The sequence below is a fragment of the Eupeodes corollae genome, chromosome 3 (assembly GCF_945859685.1).
Source record: "Eupeodes corollae chromosome 3, idEupCoro1.1, whole genome shotgun sequence".
Taxonomy (NCBI): domain Eukaryota; kingdom Metazoa; phylum Arthropoda; class Insecta; order Diptera; family Syrphidae; genus Eupeodes; species Eupeodes corollae.
In genome coordinates this window covers 110,940,598-110,959,308 of record NC_079149.1, presented here as the reverse complement: position 1 = coordinate 110,959,308, position 18,711 = coordinate 110,940,598, and the positions used below count along the sequence as shown (strand labels likewise).

General features: G+C 31.5%; 1 protein-coding gene across 1 annotated transcript in view; it reads left to right on the top strand.

Moving 5' to 3' along the window:
- LOC129952660 (protein Wnt-4) overlaps window positions 1–17,557 on the top strand; it is a 68,987-nt gene extending 51,430 nt beyond the window's left edge. The window contains exons 2-4 of the mRNA XM_056065405.1: window positions 16,352–16,850; window positions 16,916–17,140; window positions 17,224–17,557. Coding sequence (XP_055921380.1) covers window positions 16,352–16,850; window positions 16,916–17,140; window positions 17,224–17,466 — 967 coding nt within the window. The 3' untranslated portion in view covers window positions 17,467–17,557. The remainder of the gene's footprint in view (window positions 1–16,351; window positions 16,851–16,915; window positions 17,141–17,223) is intronic.
- Window positions 17,558–18,711: the final 1,154 nt, after the last annotated feature.

The following is an 18,711-nucleotide window of genomic DNA, read 5'->3' as shown; positions in this document are numbered from 1 at the left end:
ATTACAAAATTATGTTGAGGTATTTTTTGGAGATGTTAGGAATTTTTTTCTAAAAGTTTTGTTATTAAATTAAGTCTTATAATAAAAACTTGGAAATTTTAAAATAATTAAATAAAAACCGATTTCCAACTGATATCATATAATGACTTAATACTTCAATCACAAGTTCGAATCCATTTCATCACACTTCTGTGTACATTCTGTCTTGTAGGCTTTTCTTTTTAACATGTGAACACTCGTATAGTGCACCAAACTTCATACCACCATACCGTGGTCGTAGCTCTCAGTCCGCAGTACGGAACGGCGGGCAGGCGTACGTCATGGCATTAGCGCGGCAAATTACAAAGGGCCACTCTCATCTCTATTTCACACTTTTCAGTTTTCAGTTTTTAGTTTCCCTCTGATGTGTTGTTCAAAAAGAAGAACAAAATAAAAGTATCCAATAATACTCGTATAATTCTATTTTTAAAAGAAACCAAATCAGAGCAAATATTATGATGTTGAAAATAAACATAAACAAAAAAGGACTCCGCAAAGGGCTAAGCAGTCATAAACAGTCAACAATTATGTATGTATTTTTAAAATTAAAAATAGGTACAGTGGGAGTCGTAATAGTTATTACTTGAACATTAAAAGTTGATGATTTGTTTTTGAGTTTCGAAAACAAATTTAAAAACACTAAGAAGATCTAAAAATGTTTGGAGTTGGATCGCCTGGCTAGTATTTCCTATAGATTCCCCACTTAGGATTTAAATCTGGACTTCGAGAGGGCCGTAGAAAAATTTGTATTTGTTTCTCCTCAAACCAGTCTTCCATCCTTCGAGTGAAGTGGATAGCAGCGTTATTCACCTGGAATATGAAGTCAACTTCGCATAACTCTTCAGCTCTCTCAATCATAACTTCATCTAACATCTCAACATACATTTTTGAGTTCATCCTTCCAGACACGAATGCAATTTCAGTCTTTCCATTTGAAGAAAAAGCTTCCCAAACTATTACGCTTCTCACTTCTGTTTGAAGACGTTTGCCATGCCAATGCCAATCGGACTGAAATCCATCCGGACCACTAAAATTAATTTTTTTCTATCTTAAGACAGAACTTTTATCCACTCTCAGTTTATGTGACTTTCAGCAAAATGTGGCCTTACTGACTATGGGCTGCTTGAATCTTTGTTTATAAACAAGGTTGAAGTTGGCTTTTAAAATTTGACTTTCAGCAAAATGTGGCCTTACTGACTATGGGCTGCTTGAATCTTTGTTTATAAACAAGGTTGAAGTTGGCTTTTAAAATTTGTCTAACCCGTCGTCGGGTTAAAACAGTCGTCGGTTTTTCTTAATTTGTGAAGTAAACAGCTTGTTTCTCATGGCTTCACGGGATATCAACAACACTTGATGTGTTGTAAGCTTTTTTTTTTGCGCATGGTTAGCAATTTTTCAACCTAACTTGAAAAAGTTATGAGTAACTGTATTGGATCTTCTAATTTTATAGCAATTTTACGATCAGGAAGGCAACATACTTTGTTTGCAGTTATTTTTGACTTTTCTTTCTCACTTAAAGTTCTTCCACGCGGTATCATGAGATTCTGTAAAAAAAAATCTCCAAAATCAGTTTTTAAGGCACACAAAATGACCCACTTTCAATAATGAATTCAAACAACTGTATGAAATAACCACTTTTAATTAGTCTGTTTTTGTACGAATTTCCCAGGCAGAGGACCTTTTTAAATTCGAACAAGAATTAAAATCACATTTTTCGAGGCCGTAAGCCATGCTTTTGTGTTTAGAAAAAGATGTCAAAATATTCATTATCTCAAAATACTTCTTCTGAATGATCCATTTTTTCACACACTAACATTTTTTCAATTTTTTTTTTTTTTTTTTTTTTTTTTTTTTTTTGTTTGGGATTTTCTTTAATAAATACATTTTTGAGAAATGTTCATAAAAATTAAACTTTTAAAAAAATTTAAAACTGATAATAGTTTTTTTCTGTGGCAATACCAAATGTAAGGAAACATATTAAGAGACTGTTAAAAGGACGATGGTTTATATTTGATTAAGGGTTTTTCAATACGAGGTTTCATTTTGAATGACCCCCTTTCGCGCAGCTGATAGTTTTGAAACTATCATTTTTTGACTTACGACAAGTGGAATCTATATATTTTCTACAATTCTACAAAACTATCACAATTGTCTGCAAATTTGAAATTAAGAGAAACCTTAAGCTATGAAATAAAAATTAAAAAGAGGATGGAATGCGACTTAACTCATAACTTCCCATCCCGTCTGTCGATTTGTCTTGCTAACAAGTTTGTAGGTTTTCGTGTTGTCTTAAAAAAGTTGGCAGTTGAATTATTCTTCAAAAATTTAAAATTACCAAAAATATTTTTCATATAGAGAAATGGTTTAAATTGAAAATCTAGTTTTTTAAAATAGATTTTTAGTCGAAAACAAATTTTTACTAATTTTAGTAGCATTTCTTAAATTTTTAAAAAATTGGATGAATGAAACTAATTTGAGAGATATCAAGAACCAAACATCAATTTTTACTAAATTTGCGTACTATTCCTACTAAATTTATTTTTTTTAATGAAAAAACGGACTGTTGGATTTCTATAACAAAAAAAAAACAATACTTTCGGTGAAATAAAAAAAGTTTGAAGAAAATACTTTTATTTTTTGAAAAGCTATTTGAATTGAAAGTAAATTTTTACCAAGTTTTAGTATTGTTTTTTTGTTAGATTTTTATTTTTTGTAAAAAAAACTGTCAATTTAATTTTTCTCAAAATTTTTCAATTTTTCTTATAACTAATTGGAAGCCATAATCTCAAATTTTTTAAAAGATATTTGAGTCGAAAATCAATTTTTAGAAATTTTTATTAATTTTTTTGTTTTTTGGGTTTTAATTTTTTGTGAAAAAAAACTGTCAATTAGATTTTTATAAAAAAATTACTGAATATTGAAACCATTATTTTTTAAAGATAAAAGTAGTTTAAAGCCAATATCTCAAAGTTTTGAAAAGGTATTTGAGTCGAAAATCAATTTTTACCAACTTTTATTAATTTGTTGGTTTATGTTTTTATTTTTTTGCAAAAAAAAATCAATTCAATTTTTCTCAAAATTTTACCAGGTGTTAAAAACGTTATGTTTCGTTGCACACAATTGTTTTGGAGATAAAAACCATTTTGTATTGTATCCGTTAGTTGGATTTTTTTTTTTTTAAATATACTTGTTTTGTATAACCTTACAATATATTATACAAAATTTAATTTAAGTCTCTAGCGTTTTTGTTTCGTAAGATATTAAGGGTAAACAAATATGTTCACCTTTTTTTAAACTGCTATAGTAATAAAAACCACGCACACAATTTTCTTGAGAGCCCTTTCTGCATCTTTCTGCATTATTACCTGTGTACCAAAATTTATTTGACAAATATGTAAATTGTAGTTTATTTTTCTTTCATAAAAAATTGTCAGTACAAATTTGTCGAAAAATTACTTAAAATTTTGAAAAATACTTGACATTTTTTGTATAAAAAAAGGCAATTGTGGTATAATTTCCAACAATTCTACAAAATCTTAAAATTGTTTATGGACCGGATTTTGATAATTTTCAAGTTGTAAATTAACAAATAGTAATCTGTCACCAGTCAAAATGTTCATTGTTTATGAAATAGACCCCTTGACATCAAATTATATGAAAAGGATACGATGTGGCGATGGCAGGAATTTGGCTGATATCTTTTTCCATTGTCTTTTGAAAACCTTCTTCCTTCCTTCTTATATATATATATTTAATCTTCATTTTTATCAAATAGAAACATCTTTTTGATGAAATAATATAGTATATGCTGTGAGGATATTAAACAAAATACTCCATAATTTCTTTTAAACTAATTATCTATTATTTTACTTCCCATGTGTCATAAAAAACAAATAAAAGTTGTGATGGTCTCCAATTCAAGTACGAACCACTGAACTTCCTTCTTGAAATAAAATTCATTTTGCTTACTTAAACGAGAAAGAAAAACTATTATCGATGTGCCAATATTTAGTTGACCATCAAATTTTCAAATTATTTCTGTCTTGCCAAGCTCCAGTTTCAATTTCTATGAAAAATTGCATGCAGTTCAAATAGAGATCATCCATATCCGTATTTTGAAGATAATCGATCTTCTGTGTATAGAAAAGTTGTGTATATCTCAAAAGATGTGGATCTCCATCAATATATAAGGTTGAACATATCGTGAGAGGCAAATTGTATAAAGATTTATCGTCTTCAGTATTACTGCTGCTAAATACTGATCATTTGTTTTTTGTGTACAGATTCAAATGCTGATGGATATGCATCGCTCAACGCTCGTGTTGGTCTCTTATCCAAATTTACAGCAGCATCCAGCGCCGCCATCAATATACGTTTCATGCGCCTCAACAGCTCATGTAACTCATCGTTCTAATCTCAAGAACCATATCCGTATATAATGAATACGAGTATTCGAACAGTCAGAACTTTGTTGGTTTGTTTTTGTTTAGATTTCGTATTTTTGTATTTCGATGCACCATAAAAGAAAAACCACAAAAAACTCCCGCATGATGCAAGCAGCATGAATTAAAAAATAGACAACGAAAAACTCCGATATGGGAATATTGAAATCAAAAAATGAAAATGTCGTGAAAATGCTTCTCGAGATTGATTCATTATTGAAGAAAAATTGATTTTTTTGTTTGGAAGTGTGGAAGCTTTTTGGAAGAAAGTGTTAATTGGATAAGTATATTTAAATAAAACTCCAGACGAAAAAGAGTGAAAAAACGTTTTATTTTATGGGTTGTAAACAATCATAAGTGATTTTCTTTTTGTTAAAAAAAACCAGACACCTGATGAATCTCACGTCATCAATCTCAGTCTTTTTGTTTGTTTTCACAGGAATTTATATTATGAATAAAAAATCTAGCGTTAGAAACTCGACATAATATGTAAAACAATACTTAGGACTGTCCATAATTTGATTTTATATTTGGGCAAGATAATAATTAAATCATTATCGAACGCGTTATATTTTCATACGTTATATTTAAAGACAAATACAAATTTTACTACAATTAAGAATCCATTTTGTGCTTTTGCCTTGATTCAATGATTTTTTACTTTCTATAAGCAAATATGTTTCGATAAGTACTATTCTTCGAGAATTCATTATATTAAACATAAAAAAAAACACTTGAGGTTTAGTAAGTTAAAAAAAATAAGTAGAGTCTATTTTTCATTAAAGTGTCTATCTAAAGGAAATTGTTGGGAATAGCAAAACGAGAAAGGGGGGAGAAATATTTCCACTAAGGCACTTCCCATTTCATCCAGACGTCAGCGAAATGCCGAAATCAACGATAGAGTCTGCAGATCCAGTTATGTTGAACTACTTAGTGAACACTTTATAGGGCTACTACGACATATTCGAAGCCCAGGCCTGTAAGGAGCGGTTATGCCGGCCTTCCCCCTTGAAGTTAAATCAAGGACCTGGTCCTTCAGGTTGAAGATTGTGCGTCAGGGTGACTTCCTGACCATGTAAATAAAACCCAGCTGCAAATCACCAACAAGCTTCGGAGCAAGCAAAGCGGAGCGCGGTGCATAGAAGGACGAGAACTGCTCACGAACTCTATAAGCAGAAAAGGCGAGAGGAACACCGACTCCTCAGAAGGAAAAAAGAGCGTGCGGTCCAAAATGTCGAGAGGTTTAAAAGCAGGAATGAAGTTCGAAAGCTTTATGAAACGAAATTCACAAGTACATAAAAATAGAACTGAATTCTGCAAAGACGAAACATCATAGTGGAACCGCAGTAAATGCTGAGGGTATGGAAGAACCACTTCTGCAGACTGTATAACGGCAACGACGATCTGAATTCAACATAGAGGAAGAAAGCTAACAATCCCGTCCTCCCGACTTAGACGAAGTAAAGATTACCATATCTAAGCTGAAGTCTAACAAAGCCGCTGGAGCCGATGGCTCTTCAAAATAGCTGGGGATAATTTGGGTAGGAGCATGCACCAACTTATTTGCAAGATATAGTCGGAAGAAAGAATGCCCGATGAATGGAATATCAGTATTGTTTGCCCGATTTTGAAAAAAAGGCCCTTTAAGATCCTGGAAAAAAACCAAGAACATTAAATCGACACCCACCATCTTTTCATCGATTTCAAGGCCGCGTATGACAGCATCTACAGGGACGAGCTCTATAGAGCCATGTCTAGTTTTGGCATCCCTGCCAAAGTCATCCGTTTGTGAAGAATGACTATTGAGAATTCACATTATTCAAATTATTTTTCTCAAAATGGCCGCTGCAGCAATTAATAATCTCCTGACACCGACATCATCCGACGGTATTTTTAGTTTGTGTTACAGCGGCTTAAAGAACCAGAAATTTTACTTTAAGCGTGATAATATAAAATGTTTCTTTTAGCTGAACTTATACAAAATAAAAAGTCAAAAAATAGTAAATTGTCACCCAAAAAAAAACTTACAAGTCAAAAATCGTACTTTTGGATTTTTATGTTTTTTTTTTCAGGTAATTAATAAGCTATAATACTATAGAGAAGACTTATGCCTTATGCCAAATACCTATTTCTTTGCACGCATCGCCCCCCTTAAATTTATCAAAGGACAACATTTATAGGAGACGTGTTTCATAGTTTCAGAACCCAAATTACTTTTAATTTTTAAAACAATGCAAACAAAGCATTGGATTTATCCAAAAGTTCACTTAAAAAATGATGATTTGTTTTGAGTCACATTTCTTTAACCGTCTTGAAATGGTTACCATAATCGGCCACAGAGATCTTGTTTAAACAATACTCCACAGTCAATTCAAAAGCTTTAAGATAAAATTTATGAAGTTGTCGAGGGCGAACAGAAGTAAATTAGTTCAATCATGTAAAATTTTATGATCTTGGCGGTCTTTTGGCTAATACCATTACCCATACTTATTACTTAAATGTCCATTGATTTCTCTAAAAATAGGATCATTGTTTTTGTGGTAAATATCAATATAAAACCTTTTTTTGGAAGACCCTGTATAATTAAATTCCATGAATGTGTGGCGACATTTTTGATAAAAAAAACCATAGACACTTGTATATCTGTTTAGATTTTTTAAAAATCCTGTTTATCAACTTAGCTACAAAAGCTTCTAGAACTAATTCAACACATTTTGCTGATGATTTTTTATATTTATCGATACTATTATTAATTCTAAATTAAATTTATAAAACTCTAAAATTAAGTTGTTTAAAGTGTCCCAAGTTTAAATAAACTTATATATTTAGAGAGAAATTAAATTCTGTTAATAATGAAAAAAAATCTCTTAATTAGAAAAAACACATATTCGCAATACCATAAAAGGACCGGGATGTCGACATAAGACCCAAGTTCAAAATCTCCAAAAACTTAATTCCCACATTTTTAAAAATCCCCAAAATCATCCCCAAGTACAAAATCTCCAAAAATAAAATCCCCAGGATTTAAATCCCATGCCGATAATCCACAAACGAAACCCCCACATCTAATTTTTTCAAACTCCGTCAATGCATGTTTGTTTTCATCATTTGAGTGTACTTTTCGGAGCTAAGCAAAAGTTCAGAAGATTACGACTTTTCAAAACTTTACCTCTGGTTCAAAACCAATTTTCTGGGTGCGGAAAAAAGAAAGCATGAACCCGAGTTAAAGTCAGTTGCAGATTTTCCAAAAATAATTTCACTCAAAATGTAGTTGAAGCTTAGCATCGCTTCAACTACATTTTTTTGTTGATAGATTAGATATGTGCAAATAAATAATAATTATAGCAATTTTAGAGCGAGGAAACATTTATTTCTATTTTAAATTAATTTTCAAAGTTTACTTTTTCACATACAACACACGAAAAAATGGTTGATTTTGACTATTAGTTTTTAGTCCAGTGTTGTACACTTGATGTTTTCCTGTTGGGGATTTCTTTGATTTTAGTGCTGTTAGTCCGCCGGCCGTACTATTAGTTCAAAACATTATTGTTGAAAAAACTTGGCATTGGGATGAATAATAATTGGAAACCACTGCTTGGGAATGACAAAAATTGCAACATTACATTGTTGAAAAAATGAAAATTAGGACACATGGATTGGGAATTTTTTCCTACAATCGGAAATGATAGATGTTCTTACCACAATTGAGAAAATAATCAGCGGTGAAAAACGTCAATTGCAAAAATCGAGGTTGAAAACATAAAAGAAGTTAAAAATAAAAAAAAAGGCGGTCAAAAGTTGAATACATTTAATTTTTTAAATTTATATTATATTATATACTATGCTACATTATTTGTTTCATTTGTTTATTTAATACCATGAATTCAAATGTACTTTTTATTTTTGAAAAACATAGATAGTATTAATTTCTTATGTTTTTGTTGAATAAAAAGATAAACACAACTTAACTTTGTCTGAATTATTCCCAAAATCAAAATCCTTGAGCACTGATTCACAATATTTTGAGTACATCTAAAAATTATTTTTGACACCAAACATAATCTCTTAGATATACTCAAAATATGGTGAATCTGTGCTTAAGGATTTTGATTTTGGAAAACCTGGATTTGGGGATTTTGGTTTTGGGGCTTTTGGTTTCGGAGATTTTAGATTTGGGGAATATTATGTTTTGGGGATTTTGTTTTGGGTATTTTGGTTGTACAAAATACATACATATATTCATTACGAAGTTAAGATAAGAAAATGCTGTTAGGTCTTCATCTATGCTCGTAGTTTAAAAACTGCTTCGTAAGCTCAACAAGGAGAATAGATTCCTAGGTTTTTTTGAATTAAAAAATATGTAATTCACATGTAATATTATAAATATTAAGGTTTATAAAAGTGATTAATCTATTTAGATTTATAAGTTTAAATAACTGAACATAAAAGACTTTTAACAATTTATAACAACGTAAGCTCAATGCTTAGTTTAATTTAGCATTGAAATAAGAAATTATCTTGTAGCGAAACACTAACACTTAATTTCGTGCTAATTGACTTCGTTATTAAGAAGAGAAAGAGAGACTTTGAAGACTTTGACTTTCAATTATACTTTTTACCACTAAAAGTCCTTAGGTTTAAGACACCCATTTATTTTGTCAACTTTTATCGCAGTACAATGAGATTAACCATTTTACATAATTGAATATTAGTGGTTAAAATGTATAGAACCTTGACCTTCAAATACAAAACACCACTTATTCAAAACATTCCATAATCATTTTGGTTGGATTATATTTCCTTTTTCGAAGGGCTAAACCTCTATACCAATACCAATGAGCATTTACATGTATGTTTATCTTAAGTCCTTTAGTTGAACCCAGACTTAACTATTTCATTAAAGCCAGTACGGTTTCCAACACTAGTTATATGTACCTACTATAAGTATTGTTGGTAATTGAAATAACTATCGTATTAAACAACAAACAAAAAAAAAGAAGAAGAACTAAGCAAAATGTGATATAGTCTTCAACAAAGGAAACAAAATAATTATGTAGGTCTTCTTTTGTCCGGTATAACAACCTGACTTTGAGCTCATCTTATCTGTCGTCCGTCGTCCCGTCTAGTGCCAGTTAAAGAGTATTGTTATGTATGTTTGTTGTTTTTTTTTTTCTATAGATAAAGTGCATGTACAATTTGCATATACAATTGCACGTATGATGGTATAAGAATCTCAAATTTCATTGAAAATCGTTTTCACCTCAAATTAGCGTCAGAAATGGTACAAAACATACATTTAACATGGAATTACACACTAACTAACAACAAGCTTATACGGTTAATCCAATGCAAAAATTGATTTCAATTCGATTCGCCGTATTTACCAATGTTTACTTACCCTCTAGCATAGGCTATTGATTTCTCTATATATGTACATAAATACAAAACACAGTAGAGAAGGTATACGAGTTTTCTATCCAGCCCTTATACTCTACCCTCACTTGACCAATACCTCCCTATAACCACCCTTGTTTCTCTCAAGCCACTTGGTATTGTTTTCGCCCTATCCTACATATAGACGATCGGACGGAACAATACGCCTCAAATCCGTACAAACATTCATACAAACAACATATGAAAAGCAGAATGAAGCTATTTGAAAGGAACTTCGAACGAGTAGCGAGTTGAGTTGAGTTGAGCTAAACTACCCTTTGGCAAATTGCAACAAAATCAACAAAGTTATATTCACACATAAAATGCAAAATTAATTATCACACAAACTCTAATAAAAGTCAAGATGGCTAGCCGCAGGAGTTCCATTCCACTTGCACAATGCACGCGGCTTCCGGGGGCCAGTGCAATAGCAGCAACTATAGAGTATAAGAGCCGGAATGTTGATACCGGTATGCAGCACTAGCGCCCGGCATGCATTTCCTCTTCCTTTTTTCATATGCAACAAAAACTATGACTCGACTATGATACTGATGGAATTCGGATTTCATCGATAAATTTGAATCGAAAATGACCAACTTAGATTTGATCTAATCACTTCGTCAGCTTTCTTCGTTTACAGATACTTAATACTTTTTATAACTCTTTTGCTTTAGGTTTTGCGTTGATTACTGTTTTTGCTTATTGTGCTTTTCTCGTTTGCTTGCAGCCAATGCCCAATAAAATACAGCAAACATACAAACCTATGGTGATACTGAGTGCAGCACATCAGGCACACAATAAATGCGCTGGCTGGTGGCTGGTGGCCGGTACGGGGGCAAATTAGCCATACAGAGCATGTTATTTGTGGCATTGTGGCACGATGATAGGTTTCCGACATTTAGTTAAGAGGGCCAGTCATCAACCACGAGTCCACGAGAGCCACCATCATCAGCGAGCGAGCTACAAGCACCTCACCAGGCACCGCATTTTAAGCACTATAGACACCACACCGGGCAATGGGCTGCGCTGGGCTGAGCTGAGCTGAGCACTCCTGGTGGTCTTTTTATTTTTACAACTTTTATAGATACCTATAGCTAAGCTAAAAGCTATATGCTTTTATGCATGCGATTAGCTAAGCGTTAAGTGATGATGATGATGATTTGTATAAAAATACAAATGCAATTATTCTATAAACAAAAATTGTACTTTGTGGATTTGTAAATTATTACTTAATGAAAATCCATGAATCAAATTAGATAAGATGAAGCTGAATACTGTAAGTACATAAAAGAGGAAGGATTTCTGTGTTTTGATGAGATTTTTGTTTTCTTCAAATTAATGTCTTAAATCATCTGCATCAAATTTGATTACTTACGATATATTTAGTACACGATATCTCAAGCTGATATAAAATTAATTGGGAAAAAAAGGACTAGCAATAGCAACCCTAAAAAAAAACAATTTGAATGATTAGTGTTAGAGTACTAGATTGTAAAGGAGATGTTTATTTTTTCAGAAATAATAAAAGTTCGTTTATTTATTTTTTTGAAAACATTAAAACGACTTTTTTATTTTTACACTAGAGACATCTTTTTCGAAAAGTTTTGATAGAAAAAGCGAATTATTTTCTACTATTCCTTGTCGTTTTGATTAACATGATTTTTTTTTTAATTCTGAAACTATCCAATTTGAAAGTTTTCGAAAATTATTAAAATTTAGTCTGCTTAATTTTCTAATCAATTCGAGCAAATGTTCAGGAAATTAGGAAATGATTTTATTTAAATCAGTTAACTTTAAAACTATTTGAACCTTTTATTTAAAAAAATAATCCTGTACTTTAAAAAGTTTAAAAATCATGTTCAAATAAAAGTGAATTGAAGTCCATTTCAAATGTCAAAAAAAAAAGTGCGTCCATTTATATGAAATATTTTAGTTTTAAGATACTTATCAGTATTTAGATACTTACCGTTTTGTTGAAGTTTAGGCCGATCGATCGGCTTGAATTTGTTCGAGCCAGAAATAATTTTTAAAACATATCGGCAAAGCCTTTTCTTTATAATAAAGCTTAATTATTGGCCATAGTATTTAATTACATTAGTTCAATTTCTTCTTGAAAACCACACGCGTTTAAAAAAACAATACATATTCTAAAGGAAAAACAGGCAACCCCTATTTTGTATGGAAGTATTTTTGTAGTATCTTAAATACCATGTTTTTTTTACTTATAACATTTCTTTTGTGCTCTTAAGAACTTTAAAAATGAGCCAAGTTTTACAGTTCTACAGTTTCTAACTTGTGTCTAAGCTACATATGTAAATTGTACGACTGAATAACAAGAACTGCTGTATCTAAATACTCGGTTTACAAATAGAACTTATATTGTAATTTTTTTAAATTTTAAGTTTACCTTCGAAAATTTAAACCCTAAAAAACTTAATCGTTTCAATGTTTTATTCAAAAATCGTAAAAGGTTTTTTTACAAATTAATTTGTGTATATACAACTTTTCATTTTTAGTTTAAAAACATTTTAACCTTATATACGTTTTACATTTTGAAAAAAAAATTATATTTTCTTAAACCTTGCTCTCGTCTTCTCGTGTTTACACCATATGAAATAGGTCGATGGAATCTTAAACCATCGTAGTATTCAAGAACTGCTGTCATCCTTAATATATTTTCGACATTCAGGCACTTCAAGTGTAGATGGTTTTTATTAATCTTTTAAACTTTAAAGATGACTTTTCAGATGAAATAACACAAACATAGCCAGCCTCATACTTTTCCTTACGATTGTAATACGCTCGTGCCACAGAAAGTGTTCATCTATTGTAACTCCAAGGTATTTGATTGATTGAACTAATTCAATGGCATCACTTTTTCTTGAAGTCGGACATTCAGGGTTTTTAAAGAAAATGTTGACTGTCTCTTTTTGTTTATTTGGTGCACGAATGTGCATAATTTTCGTTATGGTTGCGTTGATGACCAATCCAAAATCGTGGCACCATCGAGTGACTTCATCAAACCCCTTTTGCATCGTAGAAATCGCGGTTTCAAGACGCATTTGTCTGACAACAATAGCTATATCGTGTTATATCGTATATATGCTATTGCAAAAGCTGTGCTTTTTTTAAAAAATCCGTAGGAGTGCATCCGTAAAAAGTATAAAAAGGACCGGACCCAGTTTTGACCCTTGTGGTACACCATGTGTGCAACTTCTTTCTTTGATCCATGAACTTCCAACCTTTACTCTAAATGTTCTTCCTATGAGATAGCTCTCCATTCCTTTCCATAGAGTTCCCCTAATGCCAATTCTGTAAAGGACATCCAAAAGTTTAGTGTGACTCAACGTGTCAAATGCCTTGCTGAAGTCGACGAACATAACCAATACGTGATGGTTTTTATTGAGACTCATGTTAATAGTATTACAGAATTCGCCAAGAAGTCTTCCCGTATTTTTACCTTTTTAAAAACCATGTTGATTGGATTGCAGCAAGCAGTGTTTTTCAATAAACTTGTTTAATCGTCTTAAGACAACTTCTTCAAGACATTTTTCAACAGCTGACAAGATTGAAATTGGCCTATAGTTGGGAATTTCACTTTTTTTTTCTCCTTTATAGATGGGACGAATAACGGAAGTCTTCAAAATTTTCGGTACACACCCTTGAGTCAAACTTCTGTTTACAATTTGTTGAATCAATGGTGTTAGCAGATTTGGAATTTTTAGTTTTTGATTTTTGACTAAACAAAATGGTATGGGGACTACTATTATTTTTAAGTCTTTTTTCGACTTCTTTAACAATCGTAATGTTTAATATGCCTATTGGAATAAAATCTTGAATTCGAATTTTTTTACGAATCCAATATTTTTTCATATACAGTGATAGAAAAAGTAATAGAAACATGTGTCTCCATCATTTTCGATGAACAATATTTTTTTAGCAATTAAGTCTTTTGTCGTTAGTCTTTCTATATTTTAATCGTACTTAATAAACCTCTCAAATGGCAAAATTGTTTTTGTGGTAACAACTTTTTCTTTTCACTTAATGGTAAAAAGTTTTGAGGCCAATGATGGTCTCGCCTTATAAAAATAATAGATACAAGCTACTCGTTTTTCAACAATTATTCTAACTTAATGTTCAATTTTTAATATATGCATATATGCGTTTTTGATACTATCTACAAATTTTAAAAGTCGTCTATGATTTTAATAATAATGGGTCGTAAATTAAATTGATGATGAAAAAACTAGGACAAGCTGGAAAAGTGATGGTTGAAATTGGAAAGACTTTAATTGTTGGAAGAAAAAAATGTTTGAAACTTTACATTCACACCTAAAGAAGAAAGAAGATGAAAAAAAAGATAAAATTCTTCGCGCTTTGATATACTATTGGTAAGAATAAGTAAAAAGGAACCATTACTTTCTTTAAGACAACTCGAAAACGGACCCGTGATAGCTATAACAATAAGAAACCAACTTATAGAAGCGAGTCTATCTGGTCCACGAAAAGTGGCATTTTTTAACCAAAAAAAACATTAGGCTTCCTTTGCAACAAAAACACTTACACCGGGCTTATTCGAATAACGTTTTGTGTTCGGATAAAACGAAGATCAATTTTTTACTTCTAATGGAAAAATGTATGTGAGAAGGCCAAAAAACAAGAAATTTAACTCAAAATACAATAAGAAGACAGTGAACCACGGTTGCGGGAATAAAGTGATTTGAGGATACTTTTCAGCATTTGGTGTAGGTGCATTATTTTGGATCAAAAATAAATAAGCGAAGTGGATTATGTCCACAACTTAAATTCAGTTATGCTATAGGAGGTGCCAATCAAATGGGAGTTCTTGCAGGATAAAGAGCTGAAGCACATCTAAGAAATGGCTAACAAATACTCACAAAAAAACAAAATCAATGTTATGGAAAGGCCATCACAATCCCTCGGCCTAAACACAATTGAGGCATCCTAAAGCGAAGGATCGGAGATTTTAAAACCACAAAGTAAGAATTATACTCCATACCCGTAGAGACTTTTGCCAAATTCTAGCTACAAAAAGAGTACCATTTTGTTTCTATTATTTTTTCCAGGATAAAACAACAAAATAATCACAAATCTACTTTTTATCATTATATCCTATTATTATATTAAAAAAAAATATCGGGGAATTTAAGCACCATCACTGTACAGACATACATAGTTACTGCATCTCTTTAAAAAAAAATAATGTTGCATGGGTTAATTAAAACGTCTCAATATGTCAACAGTTTCCTAAAAATTGAAAAATTAAAAATAAAAACTCAGAACAAAAAATCCGAAAAAGGGCTTTTGTTGAGTACTTGATTTATATATGTAATTTTATTCTAATTATTCGAAGACTATAATGAGTTTTTTAAAGCTGTATAAATTTGAGCTTTTTCGTAGGTAACCTATGTTTGAAGAATATTCTCTAGCTAAAAACCAAAGTTTTAAAACAAGAGAGTTATTAACTTCCCATAGGAAAAAATTGTAATCTGCCCGATTTGTCGAATTGAACAACGTTTTTGACATCTGATAAAATTTTGAGAAAAATCTAACTGACAATGTTTTTTTTTATAAAAAATAATAACCTAACAAAAACCATTACTAAAACTTAGTAAAAATTTACTTTCGACTCAAATATCTTCTCAGAAATTAAAAATATTGGCTCCAACTAATTTTATCTCACAGTTAATTTTATTTTAAAAATCCAGCAGTCCGTTTTGGATTGGTTTAAATAAAAACTTTTAAGAAATGCTACTAAAATTGGTAAAAATTGGTTTAACAAAATGAATGAATGAATTGAACTCGTTGACAATATACAATTAGCTTAAAAAATGTTGCAACGGTCTGTGGTTGCTTCAATCCTAAAAAACTTGAATATTTGTATGTACTCTCAAGAATCAATCGTCAATTTGTAACCAGAAACCTCTATTTACGAATGAGAAAACGCCACATTCACCATAAGGTTTCTAACATCTATGAAGGGAGAAAAAGAAAATTTATTGGACTCTTACATTAAACTTCTTCATAATTATTTTTTTAATTTCTATCAAACCAACACCTTTTCCATTTATCAGGACAACATTTAATTTCTACAATAAAATGTACTTTTCTCACTTCTTTGTGCTAACTTTGGTAATAATAACATTTTTTGAACGAAAACTAATAACGTGTTCATTGCGCCACCTGCTGAATAATATTAAAATTCAAGAAATTCACCATATCAAAGGCACAACCCATGTTTAATTTTCAATTCTGTATTTAGTGTGGACACAACCCAAAATAACTTTATCCATCACAGTTTGACATTTTCCATGACACAAACCAAACAAATAATTATTGTATCCAAACAGTTTGAGAATAAACCGTTAAAATTTGAAATTTGTAATAAGATGTATGTTTTTTTCCTTTTTTTCCAGTGAACATTTTATATCGGAACACACCGTTATGGCAGTGTTTAGCTCAAATGGCCAAGTACCTGGTCCATGCAGATATATGGTAGCAACACGTCGCCAAAATCACCAATGCCGAAAAGAATTCGGCTTGCCGGACACAATTCGGGAAGCTCGACGTTTGGCGATATCACACTGTGAGGATCAATTCCGTTACGATCGCTGGAATTGTTCCATTGAAATTCGTGGCAAACGGAATATATTCAAGAAACTCTACAAAGAAACAGCATTCGTTCATGCTCTGACGGCAGCTGCCATGACGCATTCTATAGCAAGGGCGTGTGCCGAAGGTCGAATGACCAAATGCAGCTGTGGTCCAAGGAAACAAAACAAAGCTAGTCAGGACTTCCAGTGGGGTGGCTGCAATGACAATCTCAAGCACGGCAAAAGGGTGACTCGAAGTTTTCTCGATCTGCGTGGAGGTGATGGAGATGAAGTGTCGGAGATATTGCGTCATGATTCTGAGGTATGCAACAAAATTAACCCAAAGAAGTTGACTTTTATTTGACATTTTATTTGTTTTTCTGTCAGGTTGGAATAGAAGCTGTATCGTCCCTGATGAAGGACAAATGCAAATGCCATGGAGTTTCGGGTTCATGTTCAATGAAGACCTGTTGGAAGAAGCTCTCCGATTTCAATGCAACTGCAGGCTTATTGAGGCAAAAGTATAACACAGCCGTCCGAAAGGCTCCAAATATTAGAAATATGCGAAGAGAGGCACCCAGTAGTCGAATGAAAAAGCCAAAACGAAAAAAAGTTTGTTTATTTTTTTATTTTTTCTGATAATTTCTTAATTTAAAATAATTATTTGAATAATTTTTGTTTTCTTTGTTTTGTAGCAACAACAATCACAATACACAACTTTATACTATTTGGAAACATCACCAACATACTGTTCGGTGACCAAAGATCGCCAATGCTTGCATCCAGACAATTGTGCGAATCTATGCTGCGGACGCGGCTATACAACGCGAGTTTTCAAACAAGTGGAGAAGTGTCGATGCCGGTTTAACAACGGACGCTGCTGCCAACTTATATGTGACTATTGTCAACGCTACGAGGATAGATACTTTTGTAAATAATTCTTTTTTTTATTGTATTTTCATTCCTAAACGACAAGAATCTATATATTATACAGAAAATAATTTTCATAATACAAACAACACAAAAAAACGGTAAATTCCTTCTGAAAGAGGGGTGTGTTTTTTCTTTGCTATATATTTTCAAAACAAAAAGCTTATAGCTGAAAGGTTGTGTAGCTCTAAAGGACACAATAGTGTAAGTTCTGTGTGAGAAGTATCTATTTAAAAGATTAAAAGCTTATCTCACAATCTTAAACAATACAAAACGGAAACCTTGATAGTCGAATCTTTGTTTGCAAGGTTTGCAGATTATATGTTCCAAGGATCTTTGACACTGTGACAACTGGAAGGAAGAAGGGGGTGGGGTACAATAATGTTTAAATTTGAGAAAAAGATTACAAGTCATAATGTGTATTTACATTAACTGCTTAATGAACTAACACTTTTTGGAAACTTTTGGTGGTTTCAGTTTTATTCAAACATCGATTTATTAAAGTTTTTATATTGCTCACCAAAGGAAGTGGCAACAGAAAGATTTTAACTTATATCTATGACTTTTCAAAAAATCTCATTTTATAGCTTTTGAAGTCCTTTCAAATCATTACACCGCCAGAAAAATGTTGCTCTTTAAAACATTTTATAATAATTATAACCTTTTTAGATTTACATAGAAAGTTATTGTAATGGGTCCGATTTGTCAAATTAAAAATGTTGACATTTCTCGTCGTTTCAAGGCCCCTGGAGTCGAAATAAAAGATTTTTAGAACGATGTCTGTGCGTGTGTATGTACCTACGTTCGTACGTTCATGTTACCAACCAAATATATTTTTGGAAAATCCAATAACGGCTTTTTTATAAAGTAAAAAAAAAACTAAAAAAAAATATTTGTCACCTCGAAAATTTTACGAATAAAAATTGAAAAAATTTTGTCTCCAAGACATTTTTGTGCAACGAAAAATAAAGTTTGTAATTTCTGGTAAAATTTTGAGAAAAATCGAATTGACAGTTTTATTTGTAAAAAATAAAAACCTAAAAAAACATTACTTAAGGTTGATTTGAGTTTATGGCTTTCAACTTATTTTATGTTATAAGAAATATTGTTTTCAACATTGGGTGAAATTTTGAGAAAAATCGATTATACATCTTTTTTTACAAAATATAAAAACCTAAAACAAAAAATAAAAAGTTAGTAAAAATTGGTTTCGACTCAAATAACTTTTCAAAAATTTTAGATATTGGCCTGAA